Genomic DNA, 18,912 nt, shown 5'->3' with positions numbered 1-18,912 from the left:
AGTGTTACTGAGATCGATTTCCCACAGAGAAGCTGTAATCTTACTACTTGTTTTATTTTTTGGTAGAAATTATATATAAAGGACTGAGAGAGCAATTCTACTGAGAACGAAAGTCTGTGTCCGTTTAGAAGATTGTCTTTGCTGTTTTTCTCCAGATGAAGCAGATTTATTGCAAAAAAATAATGGGACTTGATACTATCATGTGATATCAGGTGTGACATGCAGGTCTGTGCAATTATAGGTTTAGACATAAATTTTATTAAACACTATTAAGTTAAAATCTCACATTTAAGCCACAAGTTAATGGATCAGCTTCATCCAACCCCAGGGACAAAAAGATTAAATACTAGATAAAATATCTAACAAATGCCAATAACCGCTTATCCAGTACAGGGTTATGGGACACAACCTGGAGCCTGTCACAGGAAGCACAGGGCACAAGGCAGGGACACCCTGGATGGGATGCCAGTCCATTGCAGGGCAAACACTCACTCACAGGCTGAGGACAATTTAGAGACACTAATTCATCAAACTGCATGATCTTGGACAGCAGGAGGAAACCCATAGGAACACGGGGAGAACATGCAAACTTCATACACAGAGTGTCTGTGGGGGGGGGGGGGACATGCCCAAAGCCAGAGGTTACACCCTGAAGCCCCATACCCCCCCACACTCACACATACTGTTAGGATTTATTTAAAGTCACAATTAAATGCCAGAGAATTTTGTATTAGTATGAACTTAATTTTCAACTGTGTTGGAATGTTAGCTGACTATTAGAATTTTAACTTACAGGATTGACCTGTTTCCCCACCCTTTACCTACGCAGGCGTGATCTCTGTGTCTTCAAAGCAGACATACTTGGTTACCTATATTTACATTTGTAGTATGTAGCAGATACTGTTGCCAAAAGTGACAAACAAATGAGGCAAATATCACATTGCAAACATACAGCTGTTAAGATGTTGCCTCGGCACAAGCACAGCTTGGCTGATATTTCTGGCGTCTGCAGATATATATGACAGGGGCTTGGGGCTCAGGCTAGGGTTAGAGTTAGGGTTAAGTATAGATTATCCTGGGACTTTCCTCTAGAACCCTGGGGCTGGATGGAAGTAGCGGGAGATCCTTAAACACTTACTTGGGGAAGGAGGCTCCAGAGCCCTGACCTCCAAGCCTGGAAGTGCCCTGAGCCCATGGAGCCTTTGCCTGAACACTGGCCCATAGACTTAAGGGGTAATTAAGGGGTGGTTAATGGATGCCTAGAAATCCTCAATTCAAGCCACTTTAGATAGAAGTTTGGGGGCATAATCAGGGCTCACTTAAGTATTACTGACTTCTTTTCTTAACTTTGTTTTTAATTAAGTTTGGAGAGGAGTCATGTGTCATGGCTGCAGTTGGAAAAGAAGATCATATACCATCATAATTCTCAGAACCAAGTTCCACATTTTCCTGGGTCAAATAACTGGTCCATTTCCACCAAAGTTTCTGTCCTGTTTATTCTTCCAGTCTTAACATAAAGGTTATACTTTCCATATTAAACATCTCCTTAACAATACTGATCCATTCAGACACTGTGGGTGGTTTTTCATTAAGTCATCTCATTGCCGTCTTACTTGCAGCTCACAGAACCTTTAACAAGTATTTATCACGGTTGTATAATTCTTTAAGTCGGGGACAGAGGTAGAAAAATACAAAAGTATTATCAATATTAAAGCCCATTATCTTACAAAGCAAATTACAAGTTTCATTCCAGTATGGTTGAATATATACGTGCATGATCTACCATTACTGACCCACTTGCCTCCAGCAAGGACAAAGAGTTTTAACCATCATCCCCTGTTAGTTTAGGTGTTATAATGAAAACATACACAATTCTTATGGCAAAATTCTCTCCAAACTTTTGAATTGTTGGAGCTAATTTGGATTTCCAGCCTTTCTCCCATACTTCCTCAGAAAATTGTGTCCCACATTCCTTTTCCTGTCTCTTATTAAATTTATTATTGTTTTTTCAATAATAGAATACCTTGATAAAATCTCTATATAATTTATAATTACCTTCTGATTTGTACTCTTCAATAAATGTCTGGATAAGATAGTACTACCCAGCTAAATTTCTTGCAGAAAATAACGGTGAAATTGCAGATACCTGTAGAAATCTGATTTGCCCAAATGTTATTTATGCACCAGGTCCTAAAAACTTTCAGTTTCTATCTTCAATCTAAATCTCTATATCTAAAATCCAATGATGCTGGTAGAAACTGTGGATCATACAGTACATCATCTTAAAAATCTAATCTCTTTATCTATCTGGTAGCATCTTATTGTCACAGAACGAGGCGGTTCGGGCACGAGGGTGAGGCATGATGCAGACACAAAAGCTTGACGGCCTACTTGCGGCTCACAATCCAAAACTGAATTTTTATTAAATGAACTACAACCACAATAAACAGTAACAAAACAAAGGACCACAAGGGGTCAAAAGTAAATGGAATAAACAAGACTAATAACAAAAACAGGACAGGTAAGCAGAACACACATCTAACACCGAGAATCACAATCAACAAACCACTGGGGAACTGAACAGAAACAGGGACTAAAATACTAAGGGATAATGAGACTAACACTGGCCAGGTGAGGCTGATTAACAAAAACTGGAAAACAGGGCAGATGAAACTAATTAAAAGGAACTAAAACAGGCAAACTAAAAACTAAGCAAGAAACAGGGAAACAGAATCTAACACTGGGGAATTAGACAGGTAATAACACAAGCAGGGGCACAAGGAACGAAACCGAAACCAAATACAAAATCACCAGACGCAAGAACTAGAAAAACTCGTACAAATGAAACACTAGGGAGTAAAATACGAAAACAGAGAAAACAGGATTTGAACATGCCACAGAGAGGTGCAGATAACTGCATGCTCATCAAGCTGGGCCATGTGGCTGACAAGGAACAGAGGAAACACTATAGACTGATAACAGGGGAAGACAGGAAAGACTGACAACACGTGGGACGGGATGACCAGCGACACCTGCTGGCCAAACAGGGAAGGGACACAGAATGGCACGACAGGGGTTAACCCTGACACTTACTAACATTAAACATTAAACCAAGTTCTAAGGGTAACATTAACCCATGGATTTTTTTTACTAAGCACCTCCTCTGCTGAATGTTGGCTCCCCAAAATTTACAAAAAAGTTTATCAATTAGAGAGAACTCCAGCTCTTTCAATCTGGATTCAAACCCCATGTTACACCAGCAGAGCAGGAGCCTTAATTGAGCAGCATTAATATAACCTTTAATACACCCTAAGTCGATTCAGATTTCCAAGAGCAATCATTTGGGAGCTGAGTGCTGACCTGGGGCCAGCATTACAAAGGCAGACGATGAGGAATTGCGCCATACCTGTTCCTTTACAAGTTCTGTCCACTCTCAGGTTCTTAGCCACAGGTGGTTTTCAGCGAGGACTTGCAGACCGATCGGGTATTTCTCAGTCAACACTAAGACGTGCCATGCCAGCTGTATGGGACGGCATAAACTGCTTGTCACCCACATATATAAAATTTCCTTACACTGTGGTTGAACAGGCAAACATTAAAGCGCGATTTGCAGCGATGTCCGGTTTTCCCAATGTAAATGGAGCCATCGACTGCACTCACATTGCCATAAAGGCACCTTCAGAGAACGAACTTGCTTATGTAAATAGAAATCACTTTCACTCTATTAATGTACAAATTACGTGCGATTCCAACATGCGTCTCATTAATGCATGGACGTCGCCGCCATTAAATCTGAGGGGAACGTGCCCCCCACCCCAAATTCAAAATGCTTCTAACGCCCCTGCATTAATGTTGCGGCTAGATGGCCTGGCTCAACCCATGATTCGTTCATTCTCAGAAACAGTAGTGATGGAAACAAACTTGAAAATGGGGTGGTACTGTCATGATCGGTAGTGGTGCACGGACTGGGGGAGCAAGCGAAAGACAGAAAGGCTGGGGCAAAAAGGGATTTAATGGGGCAATGGAGAGGCATACGGGGCAAAATCAGCATAGCACAACGTTAATGACGGATCTGGGGTTACAAACTCTGACGTGGACTTAAATACACAAGACTAAGGGAAGGAAATGCAGAACAGCTGAGAATCATCAGGAATTCACATGAGGTAATGAGGGAGGCGTGGCAAACAGTTGGATCGGACGAGCAGGTGATGACAGGTACGTGATGGCTGGCTGCTCGGTAAGAAGATTTTTCCAATTTATAACTTGGTCCAATATTATAAGCTTTGTTTGATTTAACCATTTGAAAGTTCCTTAGGGGACAGTAGGTGCCCACTGAAGTCGTGGCTTCTCACACCGCTTGCAAACCCTGAGAATGAACAGGAGCAGCGTAATAATGATGCCCCCCATTCTTGGGCTCGGTCAGTGGCAGAGTGCACTATAGGGCAGCTTAAAGGCCGCTGGTGCTGCCTGGACAAGACTGGTGGGGTGCCGCTATACAGTCCTCAGAAAGTGTCGCATTGTACATGCATGTAGCACAAAAGCGTGACTTGCCAGTATCTGAAGAGCTCAGGCAAGATGAACCTGAGCCACCAAATGGAACAGCATTACAACTTCATTTGAATGTAATAGCAAGAATGTAAAGCAGGTAACCAAACACCGCATTCATTTTTTTTTTACTAATTCTTTTAATGTGTTGTTAATATCACACAGCGTATCATTTAGATGTTTTAATTCATTTGCAACATCTCTTACAGCATGTGCTATTGCATTTTGTGACTGCAGCACAGCTTCAGTCAGCACACGGCCAGATGGATTTTCCAAACCGCTTATCCTACTGGGTCGCAGGGGGTCCGGAGCCTATCCCGGAAGCAATGGGCACGAGGCAGGGAACAACCCAGGATGGGGGGCCAGTCCATCGCAGGGCACACTCACACACCATTAACTCATACATGCACACCTACGGGCAATTTAGCAACTCCAATTAGCCTCAGCATGTTTTTGGACTGTGGGGGGAAACCGGAGTACCCAGAGGAAACCCCACGATGACATGGGGAGAACATGCAAACTCCACACATCTGTGAACCAGGCGGAGACTCGAACCCGGGTCCCAGAGGACCACCATGCCGCCACTTAAGAATAAACATCCATCCATCCATCCATTTTCCAAACCGCTTATCCTACTGGGTCGCGGGGGGTCCGGAGCCTATCCCCGAAGCAATGGGCACGAGGCAGGGAATAACCCAGGATGGGGGGCCAGCCCATCGCAAGGCACACTCACACACCATTCACTCATGCAAGCACACCTACGGGCAGTTTAGCAACTCCAATTAGCCTCAGCATGTTTTTGGACTGTGGGGGGAAACCGGAGTACCCAGAGGAAACCCCACGACGACATGGGGAGAACATGCAAACTCCGCACACCTGTGACCCAGGCGGAGACTCGAACCCGAGTCCCAGAGGACCACCATGCCGCCACTTAAGAATAAACAAACAAGTTAAATTCCCAATAAAAATGTGTCCCCAATCATTGCAGCAACTCGTTGCTCAAAGGGTGTGTTATACATGAGGCCCCTGGTCAATCACATGCAGAGTCCTACTTATACTGTTCTGAGTTGTGTTTAATGAAGCCAGTCTGGTCCTCACCAACCAGGTCTGGTATGACTTTTGGCCAAAATTGAAGCATATAATTTATAATCCACATTTAGGACACTAATTGGTCGGTTCGCACTAATTTATTTTTTACCTTCCTTAGGTATCACTGACATGGTGGCCTTCATCATCACAAGATGTTGGGATCTCTCTTTTTCTGTGAGTCCAGGTAAAAGACGCCTGGACTAAATGTGTTATTCTTGTTCTAAGGATTCCGTATCACTCAAAGGGGAAGCAGTCAGTCCCTGGGAACTTATTAGTTTTCAGCTTAGAGTCGGCCTTTTTAATTTCATCTATTGTTACATCAGAAGGAAGCCTGTCATTCTGTTCTCTCCCTATGGAGTTACAACATTTGCAGTATTCCCTAGTTCTCTGCTTGTTAATTGTTCCACCTCTTGCTCATTGTCCTGCTCCTTCTGTAACTGGTTTATTTGATTATGATTTATACCTGTCCCTTGTTTTCCCTGAGTTTCTGTGCATTTAAGTGCCTGTTCCGTTCCTCAACGGTTCATTGTAATTGCATGTTAGTCTTCAGAATTTTTTGTTAGTGTGTTTTGCTTATTTTTTTCCCCTAGTCTTGCTCCCTTAGTTATTTTCTTTTTTATCTCATCCATGTAAATTTTATTCAGCTTCTGTTCTGTTCCCCAAGATTTGGAGATCATTAGTCCCACTATGAATCTGTTCCAAAGTTTTCAATGACTCTTGCAGTTTTTGTGCCTTTATTTTTTTTTTACTGCAGATATTTTCTCCCTCATTACCGCTTTTGCTGTGTCCCATAACACGGCTGGTGAGACCCTCCCCAGTCTCATTGTTCTGCATAGAAGAGACAAATTCTTATTCCATCTGTCTTATAAATGTTTTATCATTTAAAAGACTAGTACTAAACTTCCACAATGTTCTTATGCCGACTTCCTAAATGAAATGTTATGTACAGGCATGAATGATCTAAGTCTCACTGACCTATTTGACAATTTTTCACATCATGTCTATCTGTGCAATGCATAAAAAATGACCTGCAGAACAGAAGGTATACTCCTTCACCGACCCACTGACATCTCACCATATGTCTGTCAGACCTTGTTCTAGAAGCATCATTCTAGCCTTAACTTTAATGTGTTTATTTTCTCTTTTCATTTGGCACTTATAAAGCCTGGAATTTAGAACAATATTACAATCTCCCCCACGTTTGATGGTACCGTATGATTCCAGAGCAATTAGGTCAAATACTCTCTTATAATAACTCTTATCACTCCCTGGTGCATATATGTAGGATAATTTTACCTCCTGTGATTTATCTTAACCTTAATAATTATATAACATTCCTCATCTTTCAATTCTGAAGCTAATCCAAAGACAATTGAATTTGACAATAGCATTACAACTCCCTGTGAACAGAGCTTCATATAAGAAGAATGTGCTCCTAAACCCCATTTTTGTCACACCCCGATCCTCCTGTGCCACGCCCCCCCTCGTTAACCACATGTAGATTCCCTAGTGATGACCAGCTGTTTCGAATTGTCTTCTTTTGTTTGGTGTATTTAAGTGCACGTCAGAGTTTGTTTTCCTAGTTCTGTCATTGTAGGGTTATGTGATGTTATGGTGATTCTGTTTCGTATGCCCTCCATATTAAACCCCTTTTACCTCAGTTTATATCTCCTTTGCCTGCTTTCCCGGTCAGCACCTTACCTCTCATGACAATTTGTTTAAGTTTGTCATGCTCAGACTTTGACAATTTTGCTGCCTTTAGAAAGATTATTTGTATCTTCTCTCTCTTCATTTTTGTAATTACTCAGTGTCTTTTAGACCAACCAGTTAGCCTATTCACATTCAATGATATGATTTTACAATCCTGACACACTGTTTGAAAAATTATGCAATGAAATTCTACCAAAAAAATCATATTAGCATTGACGCAGAGAGACACATCCTTACTGATAACATAAAATGGTAAGGGAAGTACAAAACTTAATTTAAACTATGTACATTTCCAAGACATTTGCAATCTGAAAGCTGAGAGGAAAGAGTCTGTCTGCAGATTGGGGCCCCTCATACAGCTTTGGGAGGGACATGTGGTCACCTCTTCAATCTTACAATATCATACTGTAGGATTATAGCTGGTTTGGGGGAAAAAAACAATCTCAGTAACAGTTATACTCATAAAAGCTAAATGTCTCTTGTGTGTGTAGTTTGTATAACATATTTTATTCATAAACTCCAACTATAGTGTTTAGCCTGTCTGCTCTTCTCAGTCTGGCCTCAGTCCAAAACCACACCTACTACAGCCTGGTTTTGGCTGGTTTCCGGTCATTCCTAGTGTCTCCTGCTTCACCTTATTCTTGTTACTGCTGTCTTAGAAATTTTGAACCGGGAAGTAAACCTGCTGCTCAGTGTGATCTTCTGCTACACTAAATTTTGTTTTAAAATATAGAGAGCTTTCTTAATTTTTTCCACCTCTGTTGTATCTGATAATCTTATCAGGCCTTGAGGCAACAAAACACAGGGCAAAGAAAACAATGTATTGGCCCTCTATATGTGCTGATTTAGAAAGAGAACTTTCCTGCTGTGCACCCTGCAATGCACTGAGACCCCATCAGACAGAGGAACCTCTGCAGCTGCATGACGTTCCAGGCCTTTCCTGGTCCATAACGGCAGCGGACATATTCGAGTGGAGGGGCAGAATGTATTTGGTTCTCGTTGACTCCTATTCTGGCTGGTATGAGCTGGATTACCTCCATGACATGACAAGCCGCACAGTTATTGCGAAACTCAAGAGGCACTTTGCCACCCATGGGGTTCCCTCCACCCTGATGACGGACAACACTAGCCAGTTTGTTTGCAAGGACTTCTTTGACTTCACCCACTCATGGGACTTCAAACATATCCGCAGCAGTCCCCACTATCCTCAATCCAATGGCTTAGCAGAACGGGCAGTTCGATCCGCGAAACATCTGCTGGAGAAATGCCACCGTGAGAAGATGGACATTCAGGCTGCTCTTCTGCAAACCCGCAATCTGCCCCAGGATGCCCTTCCCTCTCCGTCTCAGAGATTCCTCTCCAGACAGAATAGAACCTTCATCCCTGTGAGCAAGGCTGCCCTGACACCAGTCATCCAAACCCAGGTGAAAGCTGCCATTCGGCATAAGTGACTTCAAGCCAAAGCTTATTATGACAGGTCAGCGCACCAGCTCCCAGCTTTGACAGCAGGGCAGAAAGTCCAGATGCAGACTCCCTGTGGGTATGACCGATTATCAGTAATGCGCAGCCCTGCACCTCAGCCTAACGGTTATATTGTGGTCTCACGTGGTACTGCCTGTCAGGAACAGGCGACAACTCCTCCAGGTTCCGGAACCTGCTCCCGTGGAGGAGGAAGACACACTGCCAACTCCTTCCCAAGGCGCATCTGCTGCTGCTGCTCCTGTTGCTGAACCTGAACCTCCATCATCTACCCCTTCAGCACATACAACTGTGTGCCCAGCGGGTCCAGTGAACAGCCAGCCTTATGTTACCCGGTCAGGGAGAATTAGTCATCCCAACCAATGCTATCAGGACTACATAGTGTCATAAGTTAACATATTAAACCTCTCATTAATAAATGAATAAATATATAAATACTTGCTGTAATTAACCTACCAGTTCTTTGGCATTCCTGGTAATTGTTAAATTCCCCTCATGTATTACATCACTGTTGGGTTGATATTATCTTTTAAGAGTTTCTTTTCTTTCTAACCCTCACCCAGTTTATGGGTGTTTGCCTGTGAATAATTTATATATTTGCAAACTGCGGCCTGGTTCTTCTCTGATTCTCATTAATGAAGGGCTTCTTCCTTGTTTTTTGGGACTTCAGTCCTGCTTCTAGGAGCCTGATGTGAACTGTCCTAGCAGTGCACTTCACACCTGCACTTAATGTTTCCCATTCCTTTTAAAGGTCACTTGATGTCATCCTATGATTCATGAGAAACTGTCAGATAAGTTAATGGTCATCTCTGGCTGGTTTCTGGTTGTTCCCAGTGTATCCTGCTGCTCAGTGTGGTCTTCTGCTACACAAAAATTTGTTTTAAAATATAGAGTGCTTTCCTAATTTTTTCCACCTACTGATGTAAATCAGAAAGCTCTCCACATTAGTCTAAGTAAAACTAGGCTGCAGTCAGAACAGCAAATCAACTCAAGTATGTCCATTCTCGTTGATATTAAAAAAGCTCATTCAAGAAAGATTTACTGTATTTTAATTTTACAGCTTTACTTTCGAGTAATTTTATCAGGTAAATGTTTTATTGTGCGTTAAATAATGACTGTACCCGTTAACCATATCTGGCGTGTTGTCATAAGGACGTTAACTGAGGGACCGCAGCGTCTCACGTGCTGCGACCGACGGGAAACCTGCAGTTACCTCAGGACGGCAGTAGGGGGCGTGCGGCTCAGCTGTCTGAAGTTAAACCGTATTTTTAATGAGTAAAAATGTGTTACGCTTTATTTTAAATTACTTGTGTAATTATTTACTTAGGTAGTAAGTGTCATAATATGTAAATAAACTATAGTTATCCTGATGCACAGATGGATGATGGGAGTGACGGGGCGGAGCTCAGAAACATAAAGATGGACAGCGGAAGCCAGTACACTCGGCTTACGTGTCTGTTCACAAAACAATATCAAAACAGTGAGGACTTAGTTCGGCTTTTAATGATTCTTTTCCCGTGTTTTAATTGGGGCGAGAGAGATGCCATTTGCTAATTAGCTTGTCGATTGTCATCGTTTTAGTTACGAAATTGTTATTCTTGCTTGTAGTATTTTGATCTAGTAATTTAATCTAACGTGTAACTAACGCGATTTATAACTTTTTTTTTTAACTCTATGAATATTTTTTGCTTTTACTGTTACGTCTTCCATCTCCTTTTACATGGCTATTATATATACTGATTTAATCTAATCGTGTTAGTTATGTTCAATTACAGTAAAGTGAATTTATTTAATTGTATTATACGTTATGTGACTCATATACACTTTGAGCAGAGCTGAACCAGGACATTAATAGGATAGGATATGAAGCCTTTATTGTCAGTGTAAAGGTAGCAAATACAATATACATACAGAAATATATAAAATGCACCCCCCCCCCCCCCCAATCAGGATTACATTTCATTACATTTCAATCGGAGAGAAAAACTCATTTTGCATGTTTGTTCAGGTTCCTGAACCCAGTCACTTATTTTGTCTAACATACGTCACACTTCAGACACAGTAAAAAGGGTCATACTCGTTAAAAAGCGGAGATTTTACCTTTTTTTGTCACGGAGAAGCAGCAACATGTGACACTCTGATAAGGTAAAAATGATTCCGCCAGCGCACAGTGAGCTATCCCAGCATGCACAGCGACACGGGGGAGTTTACATGAACCCAAAACCCCGGATAGAGGGGTTCAGTGAATGAGGAGGTGAAGCTGTACAGGAGGGTCAGTCCATCAGAGGAGACTCTGTAGAAGGACAGAGTACCAGCCGCCTGGTCCAGATACACTCCTACTCTGCGGGAGCCTGAGGGCTCTATGGGTATGACAGTCCGTTTATTATTGTGACAGACAGAGTAACTGTCAGGAGAGCAGCGCAGCATCCATGACTTGTTATTGTCTCCAAGCCCACAGTCAGCACTCGCTCCTTTCCTCCTGATTCCTTTATAAGTCACTCCTATCCAGGCTCCATCTCCACTCCATTCAGCCTCCCAGTAACAGCGACCAGTCAGACTCTCTCTACACAGAACTTGGCTCCAGTAGTCAAATCTCTCTGGATGATCAGGATATGGCTGCTGCTGCCACACAAATGTCACCTTCCTGTTCCCATCTGACAGAGACAAGACTCTGTTTGCTGTGTTGGGGTCCAGCGTCAGCTGGCAGGAATCTGTAAGCAAAAGGAATAGCGAATAATCCCATGACGAAGCGCAGCATCTCCATCATTATCACTGTCACACCTCACACACTCACTAACATAAAACTCGCTCCAATACACACATTTTATTCCCAATAGTCATGTAGCCGCCCGAGTCTGCGGCGCTCCGGCTGCCCCCTGCGCTGTGAGACACGCCGCGCTGAGAGACTCGCTGGGGACCCAACTGCACTTTAGCCCGAAAGCTATTATTCTGTACGATACATAAAGTATAAAAACGAAGCGAGAATTCAAGTAAGTGAAATAGCTCAGGAAATGTCGGACACCCGCGCGACGCAGGCGGAAAGACGCGCCGAAATGCTGCGCATGCTAAATAAACAGGCTTAATTCCAGGTTAATAAAACTATAAACAACTTTCGTCAAAAAAATAATCATTAAAACCCGACAAATGCAAAATGCATTGTTATATTGTAACTTTGATGATGATGAAGGTGAATAGATACATCCGTAGATGCCCTGGGACACATCATCAGTGATGTTTCCTGAGATCTTTGGGTGTTTCGGGTCTCGCAACATCAGACACCCTCCTTCAGGCGACCCAGCCAGGGCTGATCAGGCCCCAACTTGTGTCCCAGCAGCATTGGCCCACGTTTCAGACCTCTTCATCCAAGTCCACCTGGAGGCTCTCTCTGCAGCCTCTGTGGTGGACTTGATGGCTTTTCTTTTTGCAGCTCCAGTGATGCCAAGTAAGGTGTAGACTTTACATAGGGAGCGAGCCGCAAAGCCTCGACATCCCACCTCTATTGGCTCGCAGCGGGCTTTCCAGCCTCTTCTCCGACATTCCTCTATAAGCTCTTGGTATTTAAGCCGCTTCCGTTCGTTGGCTTCTTCCATGCGGTCCTCCCAAGGGACTGTTAATTCTAATAAGAGGACTTGCTTAGAAGAGACAGAAGTCAGCACTACATCTGGTCTCAATGAGGTTGATGTAACATACTCTGGAAACTTGAGCTGCTTGCCCAAGTAAACTCGCAGTTCCCAGTCTGATGCCGATAAAAGTAGGCTGGATGTTGGAATTGACTGTGGTCGTGACTTCTCTCCAGCTTTCACAAAGGGTACTACCCTCCGGCTTCGGGTGTGTATATTGTTAGCCACTGCAGTAGCTATGGTCTCAGCTACTGTCTTCAGCACCTGGTCATGGCGCCAGCGGTAGCGTCCCCCTCCAAGGGCTGCTGGGCAGCTGCTAAGGATGTGCTCCAATGTGCCCCTTCCTGGGCATTGGGGACACGTTGAAAGGTCGCACTTCCCCCAGACGTATAAGTTAGCAGGGCTTGGTAGCACATCGTACACAGCTTGGACCATGAACTTGATACGCTGTGGCTCTGCCTTCCAGATGTCATTCCAGGTCAGCTTCCTCCCCAGCGCTCCTTCCCATCTTGCTGATGCTCCTTGCTGCTGCATGCTCACCATCCTGCTGGTCCTCACCTCCTCAACACCTGCCCGTACCTCCTCCAGGACAAGGTGGCGTCTGTCCTTTCCCTGGGCCCGGTGGAACCGTGGCTGTGGGAATAACCCCAGCCCTGCTCGTCCAACGGCCACCGTGCCCACCAAAGCCCTGTGCCTTAGACGAGATTCTGCCAGTTCTAGCCCCTCTTGAGCTCTGAACTTCCTGCCGGTCTTCACCACAATGCCTGCTGAAGCAACTCTGGAGTCGCTGGATTCTCGATAAACAAGTGCCTCTCTTGTACGAGAAACTCTAAATTCCTCCTCCAGGCTGCTGAAAGGAAGCTGGAGTTTGTTGCTTCTGCTGTATAATGCTGCACTAGTTAGACTGCGTGGCAGGCCCAGCCATCTTCGGAGGAAAGAGCTGATCTTTCTCTCCAGGGTCTCAACAGTGGACATAGTCACCTCATACACTAACAGCGGCCAGAGGATGCGGGGCAGAATGCCATGTTGGTATAACCATGCCTTGAACCTGCCAGGAAGGCCAGATTTATCTACTGTGGACAACCAGGCTTCAAGCTTCTTAATGGTGATTCGGACCGATGCTGTGTCTCTGAGGCTGCAGTCGAAAACCTTGCCTAGGCTTACGACTGGTTTCTCAGTGATCGTTGGTATCGTTACACCGTCCACACAGAAGCGAAACTTGTCCACCACTTTCCCTCTCTTCAGGACCATGGACCTTGATTTGATTGGTTTAAAGCTCATCCTAGCCCAACAAATGAGCTTTTCCAGGCCTTGAAGGATCCACCGGCATCCAGGCACTGACGTAGTGGTAACTGTCAGGTCATCCATGAAGGCTCGAATGGGGGGCTGACGAATTCCAGACTTGGACAGGGGGCCTCTACACTCCATCTCAGCTGCCTTCACCAACATATTCATGGCAAGGGCAAACAGGATAACTGAGATTGTGCAACCAGTTATAATCCCTTTCTCGAGCCGATACCAATTGGATGTTGTGCTCCCTGATGTCACTCTCAACCTGAAGTTCCCATAATAGTTCAGGATGAGGTCCTTGATCTTATCGGGTATGTAATGACGGTCCAGAGTGGTTTCCACCAGCTTGTGGGGAATTGACCCATATGCGTTAGCTAGGTCCAGCCACAGCACTGCCAGGTCCCCCTTCCCTTCTCGTGCCTCCCTGATCAGCTGGGTAATTACTCCGGTGTGTTCTAGGCAGCCAGGAACTCCAGGAATGCCACCTTTCTGTACTGAGGTGTCGATGTACTTGTTCTTCAAGAGGAAGTCTGTCATCCTTCTGGAAAGGATACTGAAGAAGACCTTCCCCTCCACACTGAGAAGTGAAATGGATCGGAACTGCTCCAGCCTGGTTGAGTTCTCCTCCTTTGGTATCCAGACACCCTCCGCCTGTCTCCATTGGTCTGCAATGGTTCCCCTCCGCCAAATCACTCGCAGCAACTTCCATAGAATTCTGAGGAGGTTTGGACAGCGCTTGTACACCTTATAGGGTACTTGACTGGGGCCTGGAGTGGAGCTGGCTCTGGCTGCTGTTACCACCTCCTGGACTTCCTTCCAAGTGGGTTCTGAGGTGTTAAACTCCACTGTAGGGGTTGGCATGACCCTAAGGGCTGTCTGTGGTCCAAGTTCTTGCTCTCTGACTGGGTCGCTGAGGGTATTGTGCAGAAAGTTGTCCACCTCTTCCTGGGAACACTCAAGACGTCCGCTTCGTTTCTGTCCCAACAACTGCTTAGCAAAACGAAAGGGGTTGGCTATGAAGGAACTTCGCTTCCTGGCTCTCTCCACCCTCCGTCTCCTATGCCATTCAGCTCTGCGCAGGGTCTTAAGCTGCTTCCGGATAGTGTGTCGAAGCTCCGCGAGAGGTGGCTTTTCCTCTTCATCTGCTACCTTGAACTGCTTTGCCAGTGTACGCAGTTCTTTTCGTAAATGGTGGACTTTGTCTGCCCTCCGGTTGTTGATGTAAGTGGGCTTACTGGACTTGGCCTGCTCGACGCCAAACCTTTCGGCCCCAAAACTTGTTATAATGGTGGTCAGGTACTTCAGTCGGCTTTCTACGCCTCCCTTTGCTGTTGAGTTGACAATTCTAGATGTATCATCATCAAACTGCTGCCACAACCCATGCTGCTTCGCTTGAGGCCACTTAATACGATGATTCTGGACTACTCTGCTGGGAGTTGGAGTGCTGGGCACTTGGAGGTTCTGGGCACTGTGGGTTGTCTCCGGGCCAGGCTCCTCCTGCGTCTCACCAGGCGTTATTCCTGTGCGTTGTGCTGCGCTCTCCTGCTCCAAGCATTTCATCCGGCTCTGATGGATCTTTAGGCCTCGGGCGTTCTTGCAGACCTTGCCGCAAAAGCATCTGCTCGTCGTCGATATTCCGTTTTCAGAAGTTGTCGTCATTAGGTCCGTCCTAATGGGGTGCTCATCCTCCCCCCCTCTCGGGCTCCCCTGGGGGTGTTTATCTGTGGGTTGATCTGTAGCTTATTTTGGGTTCTCCCTCACAGGAGATGCAGGTTGGGCTGCTAACCCTTCCTGCCCCGACTGCCGTCTTTCCGTGCTGTCACTGTCTCTCCAGTTGTCACCAATCTTACTTGGTTGTCACCCAGTCTCTTCCTGGGGGTCACTGGTCACGCCAGTTAAAAAGGTGAATAGATACATCCGTAGATGCCCTGGGACACATCATCAGTGATGTTTCCTGAGATCTTTGGGTGTTTCGGGTCTCGCAACATCAGACACCCTCCTTCAGGCGACCCAGCCAGGGCTGATCAGGCCCCAACTTGTGTCCCAGCAGCATTGGCCCACGTTTCAGACCTCTTCATCCAAATCCACCTGGAGGCTCTCTCTGCAGCCTCTGTGGTGGACTTGATGGCTTTTCTTTTTGCAGCTCCAGTGATGCCAAGTAAGGTGTAGACTTTACATAGGGAGCGAGCCGCAAAGCCTCGACATCCCACCTCTATTGGCTCGCAGCGGGCTTTCCAGCCTCTTCTCCGACATTCCTCTATAAGCTCTTGGTATTTAAGCCGCTTCCGTTCGTTGGCTTCTTCCATGCGGTCCTCCCAAGGGACTGTTAATTCTAATAAGAGGACTTGCTTAGAAGAGACAGAAGTCAGCACTACATCTGGTCTCAATGAGGTTGATGTAACATACTCTGGAAACTTGAGCTGCTTGCCCAAGTAAACTCGCAGTTCCCAGTCTGATGCCGATAAAAGTAGGCTGGATGTTGGAATTGACTGTGGTCGTGACTTCTCTCCAGCTTTCACAAAGGGTACTACCCTCCGGCTTCGGGTGTGTATATTGTTAGCCACTGCAGTAGCTATGGTCTCAGCTACTGTCTTCAGCACCTGGTCATGGCGCCAGCGGTAGCGTCCCCCTCCAAGGGCTGCTGGGCAGCTGCTAAGGATGTGCTCCAATGTGCCCCTTCCTGGGCATTGGGGACACGTTGAAAGGTCGCACTTCCCCCAGACGTATAAGTTAGCAGGGCTTGGTAGCACATCGTACACAGCTTGGACCATGAACTTGATACGCTGTGGCTCTGCCTTCCAGATGTCATTCTAGGTCAGCTTCCTCCCCAGCGCTCCTTCCCATCTTGCTGATGCTCCTTGCTGCTGCATGCTCACCATCCTGCTGGTCCTCACCTCCTCAACACCTGCCCGTACCTCCTCCAGGACAAGGTGGCGTCTGTCCTTTCCCTGGGCCCGGTGGAACCGTGGCTGTGGGAATAACCCCAGCCCTGCTCGTCCAACGGCCACCGTGCCCATGCGTTGCTTTTCGCACTCAGTCTCAGGCTGGTAACTTTGAATAGATATAACGCACAGACATGATCGAGAGAATTTACCTGATCCGGGTGTCCAAGATGCAACATTGTGCGCTAAAGTATTCCAGAGTAACCCTGTGCGCAATGAGGCATATATTTTAACTTACTAAAATCTGAGAAATTTCAATAGGCGCTAGTAGTTTATCTTCATACAAAAATTACATCAATGATGTCAAGAAAAAGAAATTTCAAGATTGCGTCAGCATTAACACATCAACTTATGACATATCAGAGTAGCCCAGAATATCCTGAAAACAAAAACATAACTCATGTAGACACTGTATAATAAACCTAAGATGAAAGGCATAGAAACCTTCCCAAAATGGATAGATTTTAAATGCTTAACCATATAATTGTTCACCAAACATTACTGTTAAAAGTGAGTTTGTCTTTACATCATAATATGAACATCCTACGAACCACTTCGCACACTCACCTCCCTCCAGCAGCGCTAAGCGCAGACTGAGGAGATGCTCTGTGTCACAGCCAGTTTGGGGGAGACTATGGGTGCCGACTTAGGACAATACTAACGAATCTCAATAAAGGTATACTCAGCGTATGTGCAAAAAGAACAAATATAAAGGGTTTTTTGTTTTAAATTACCTATTAAAATAACCATTTTCAAATAACGAACTAGTCATCTTTACATGCAAACCTTCCCTGTTTGTAAAAAATGAAAAAAGAAACTGACAAATGAAATTAAGTGATTTTCTGTTTCAGTGGATCTTTGGATGTTGTCTAAAATGACACTCACACAAAAATTCACCTGAACGCATGAAAATCCATCTACATACAGGACAAAAAACACACACATCACAATAAAGACATGAATGTATAATCACATACACATTCCTGAATACTAAGAACAGTATACTGTATAAACTAATTTAACTTTTTACACCTCTTTAGCACCAATCACCCCATGTCTTACGCTATAATTGGCTGCTCATTGCTCATTATCGGCCACCAAAAAGTGTCATCAAGCAGAAAATTGTGGCTAAAATCATGTAGTGTGAACTTGGCTTAAGGATGCAGATAAAAGGCCTTGATTAGTTGTTACTGTGTGGGACCAAAAAGTTCCTGATACCCAAACAAAGCGAGGGCAGCCTCCCTGCTTTCAGCATTACAGTGCAGGCTGACATCTAGGACAGCCTGGGCCCTTAAGCCCCACCCCCCCGCTTACTTGGTTTGGATCCACTGCTGTAGCTACAGCCCACACTAGGCAGTGAGCAGTAGCCCCAGTGTCAGCCATTCCTGTTCTGACTGACTTCAGGGGGAACAAAGTGCATCAAAGCGCACAGCTACTCTATCTAATCTGACTGCAGTTGAGTGACACCTACAGACTGGGTCAGACAATGTGTTTAATACATTAATCTTAACTTTACTGAGTATCAGGTCTTTGGCTGGCAAATCACTATACGTTGCACTTTTCCATCCCCTAGATCGGCAGGTTGGCAACCTTTTTAAAGCAAAGAGCCATTTCATCCTAAATGTCTGACCCGAGATTTACAAAGAGGGTAGGGACAGGGGTTTGAGATACGATTTTTAATGCAATATCAGTGTATATGCATTTAACACAAAGACAAAACTTCAAGTACTTACTAAAAATAAAGACTATTTCAGGGGGGAGGGGGGTATCTCAGTTTTAAATCACTCGCACATGTAACAGCGCGAAGGTGACTAATATTACAACATTGTTCAGTTCTGTGCCGATAGTCTTCACCCTCACACCTCCTGTCATGACCTGCTCGTCCGATCCACCTGTTTGCCACGCCCCCCTCGTTACCTCATCTGAATTCCTGATTGTTCTCAGCTGTTCTGCATTTCCGTCCCCAAGTCATATATATTTAGTCTGCATTCAATTCAGTTTACCCAAGTCCGGTCAATAAAAGTGTTGTGAAGTGTTCTCCGTGTTTCTTCTCTCTTGAGTAAAGTTCCTTTGGCTCTGCAGTTGTCTGCCCTTCACTCTGCACTTCACTCCGAACTCAGCTGATTATAATAAGTAAATCAGAGAAAATATACTGGTTTTTATGAAAACTCAGGAAATAATGGTAACAATTTACTACAGGAAGTACAAGAAAGAATTAGGAATCCCAAAAAGCACTG

At 44.9% G+C, this 18,912-nt stretch overlaps 1 protein-coding gene across 1 annotated transcript in view; it reads right to left on the bottom strand.

Annotated features, from left to right (window-relative positions):
* Positions 1-10,694: 10,694 nt before the first annotated feature.
* The window catches only part of LOC125740155 (tripartite motif-containing protein 16-like), a 148,172-nt gene continuing 139,954 nt past the window's right edge, over positions 10,695-18,912 (bottom strand). Inside the window, exons 6-7 of the mRNA XM_049011003.1 lie at positions 16,828-16,881; positions 10,695-11,534 (exon numbers count right to left, since the gene is read on the bottom strand). Of these exons, the coding sequence (XP_048866960.1) occupies positions 10,999-11,534; positions 16,828-16,881 (590 nt within the window). The 3' untranslated portion in view covers positions 10,695-10,998. The remainder of the gene's footprint in view (positions 11,535-16,827; positions 16,882-18,912) is intronic.

Source organism: Brienomyrus brachyistius, chromosome 4 (genome assembly GCF_023856365.1).
Source record: "Brienomyrus brachyistius isolate T26 chromosome 4, BBRACH_0.4, whole genome shotgun sequence".
Classification (NCBI taxonomy): domain Eukaryota; kingdom Metazoa; phylum Chordata; class Actinopteri; order Osteoglossiformes; family Mormyridae; genus Brienomyrus; species Brienomyrus brachyistius.
The sequence above is the reverse complement of the archived record's forward strand: the minus strand, read 5'-3'. Positions and strand labels throughout refer to the sequence as shown.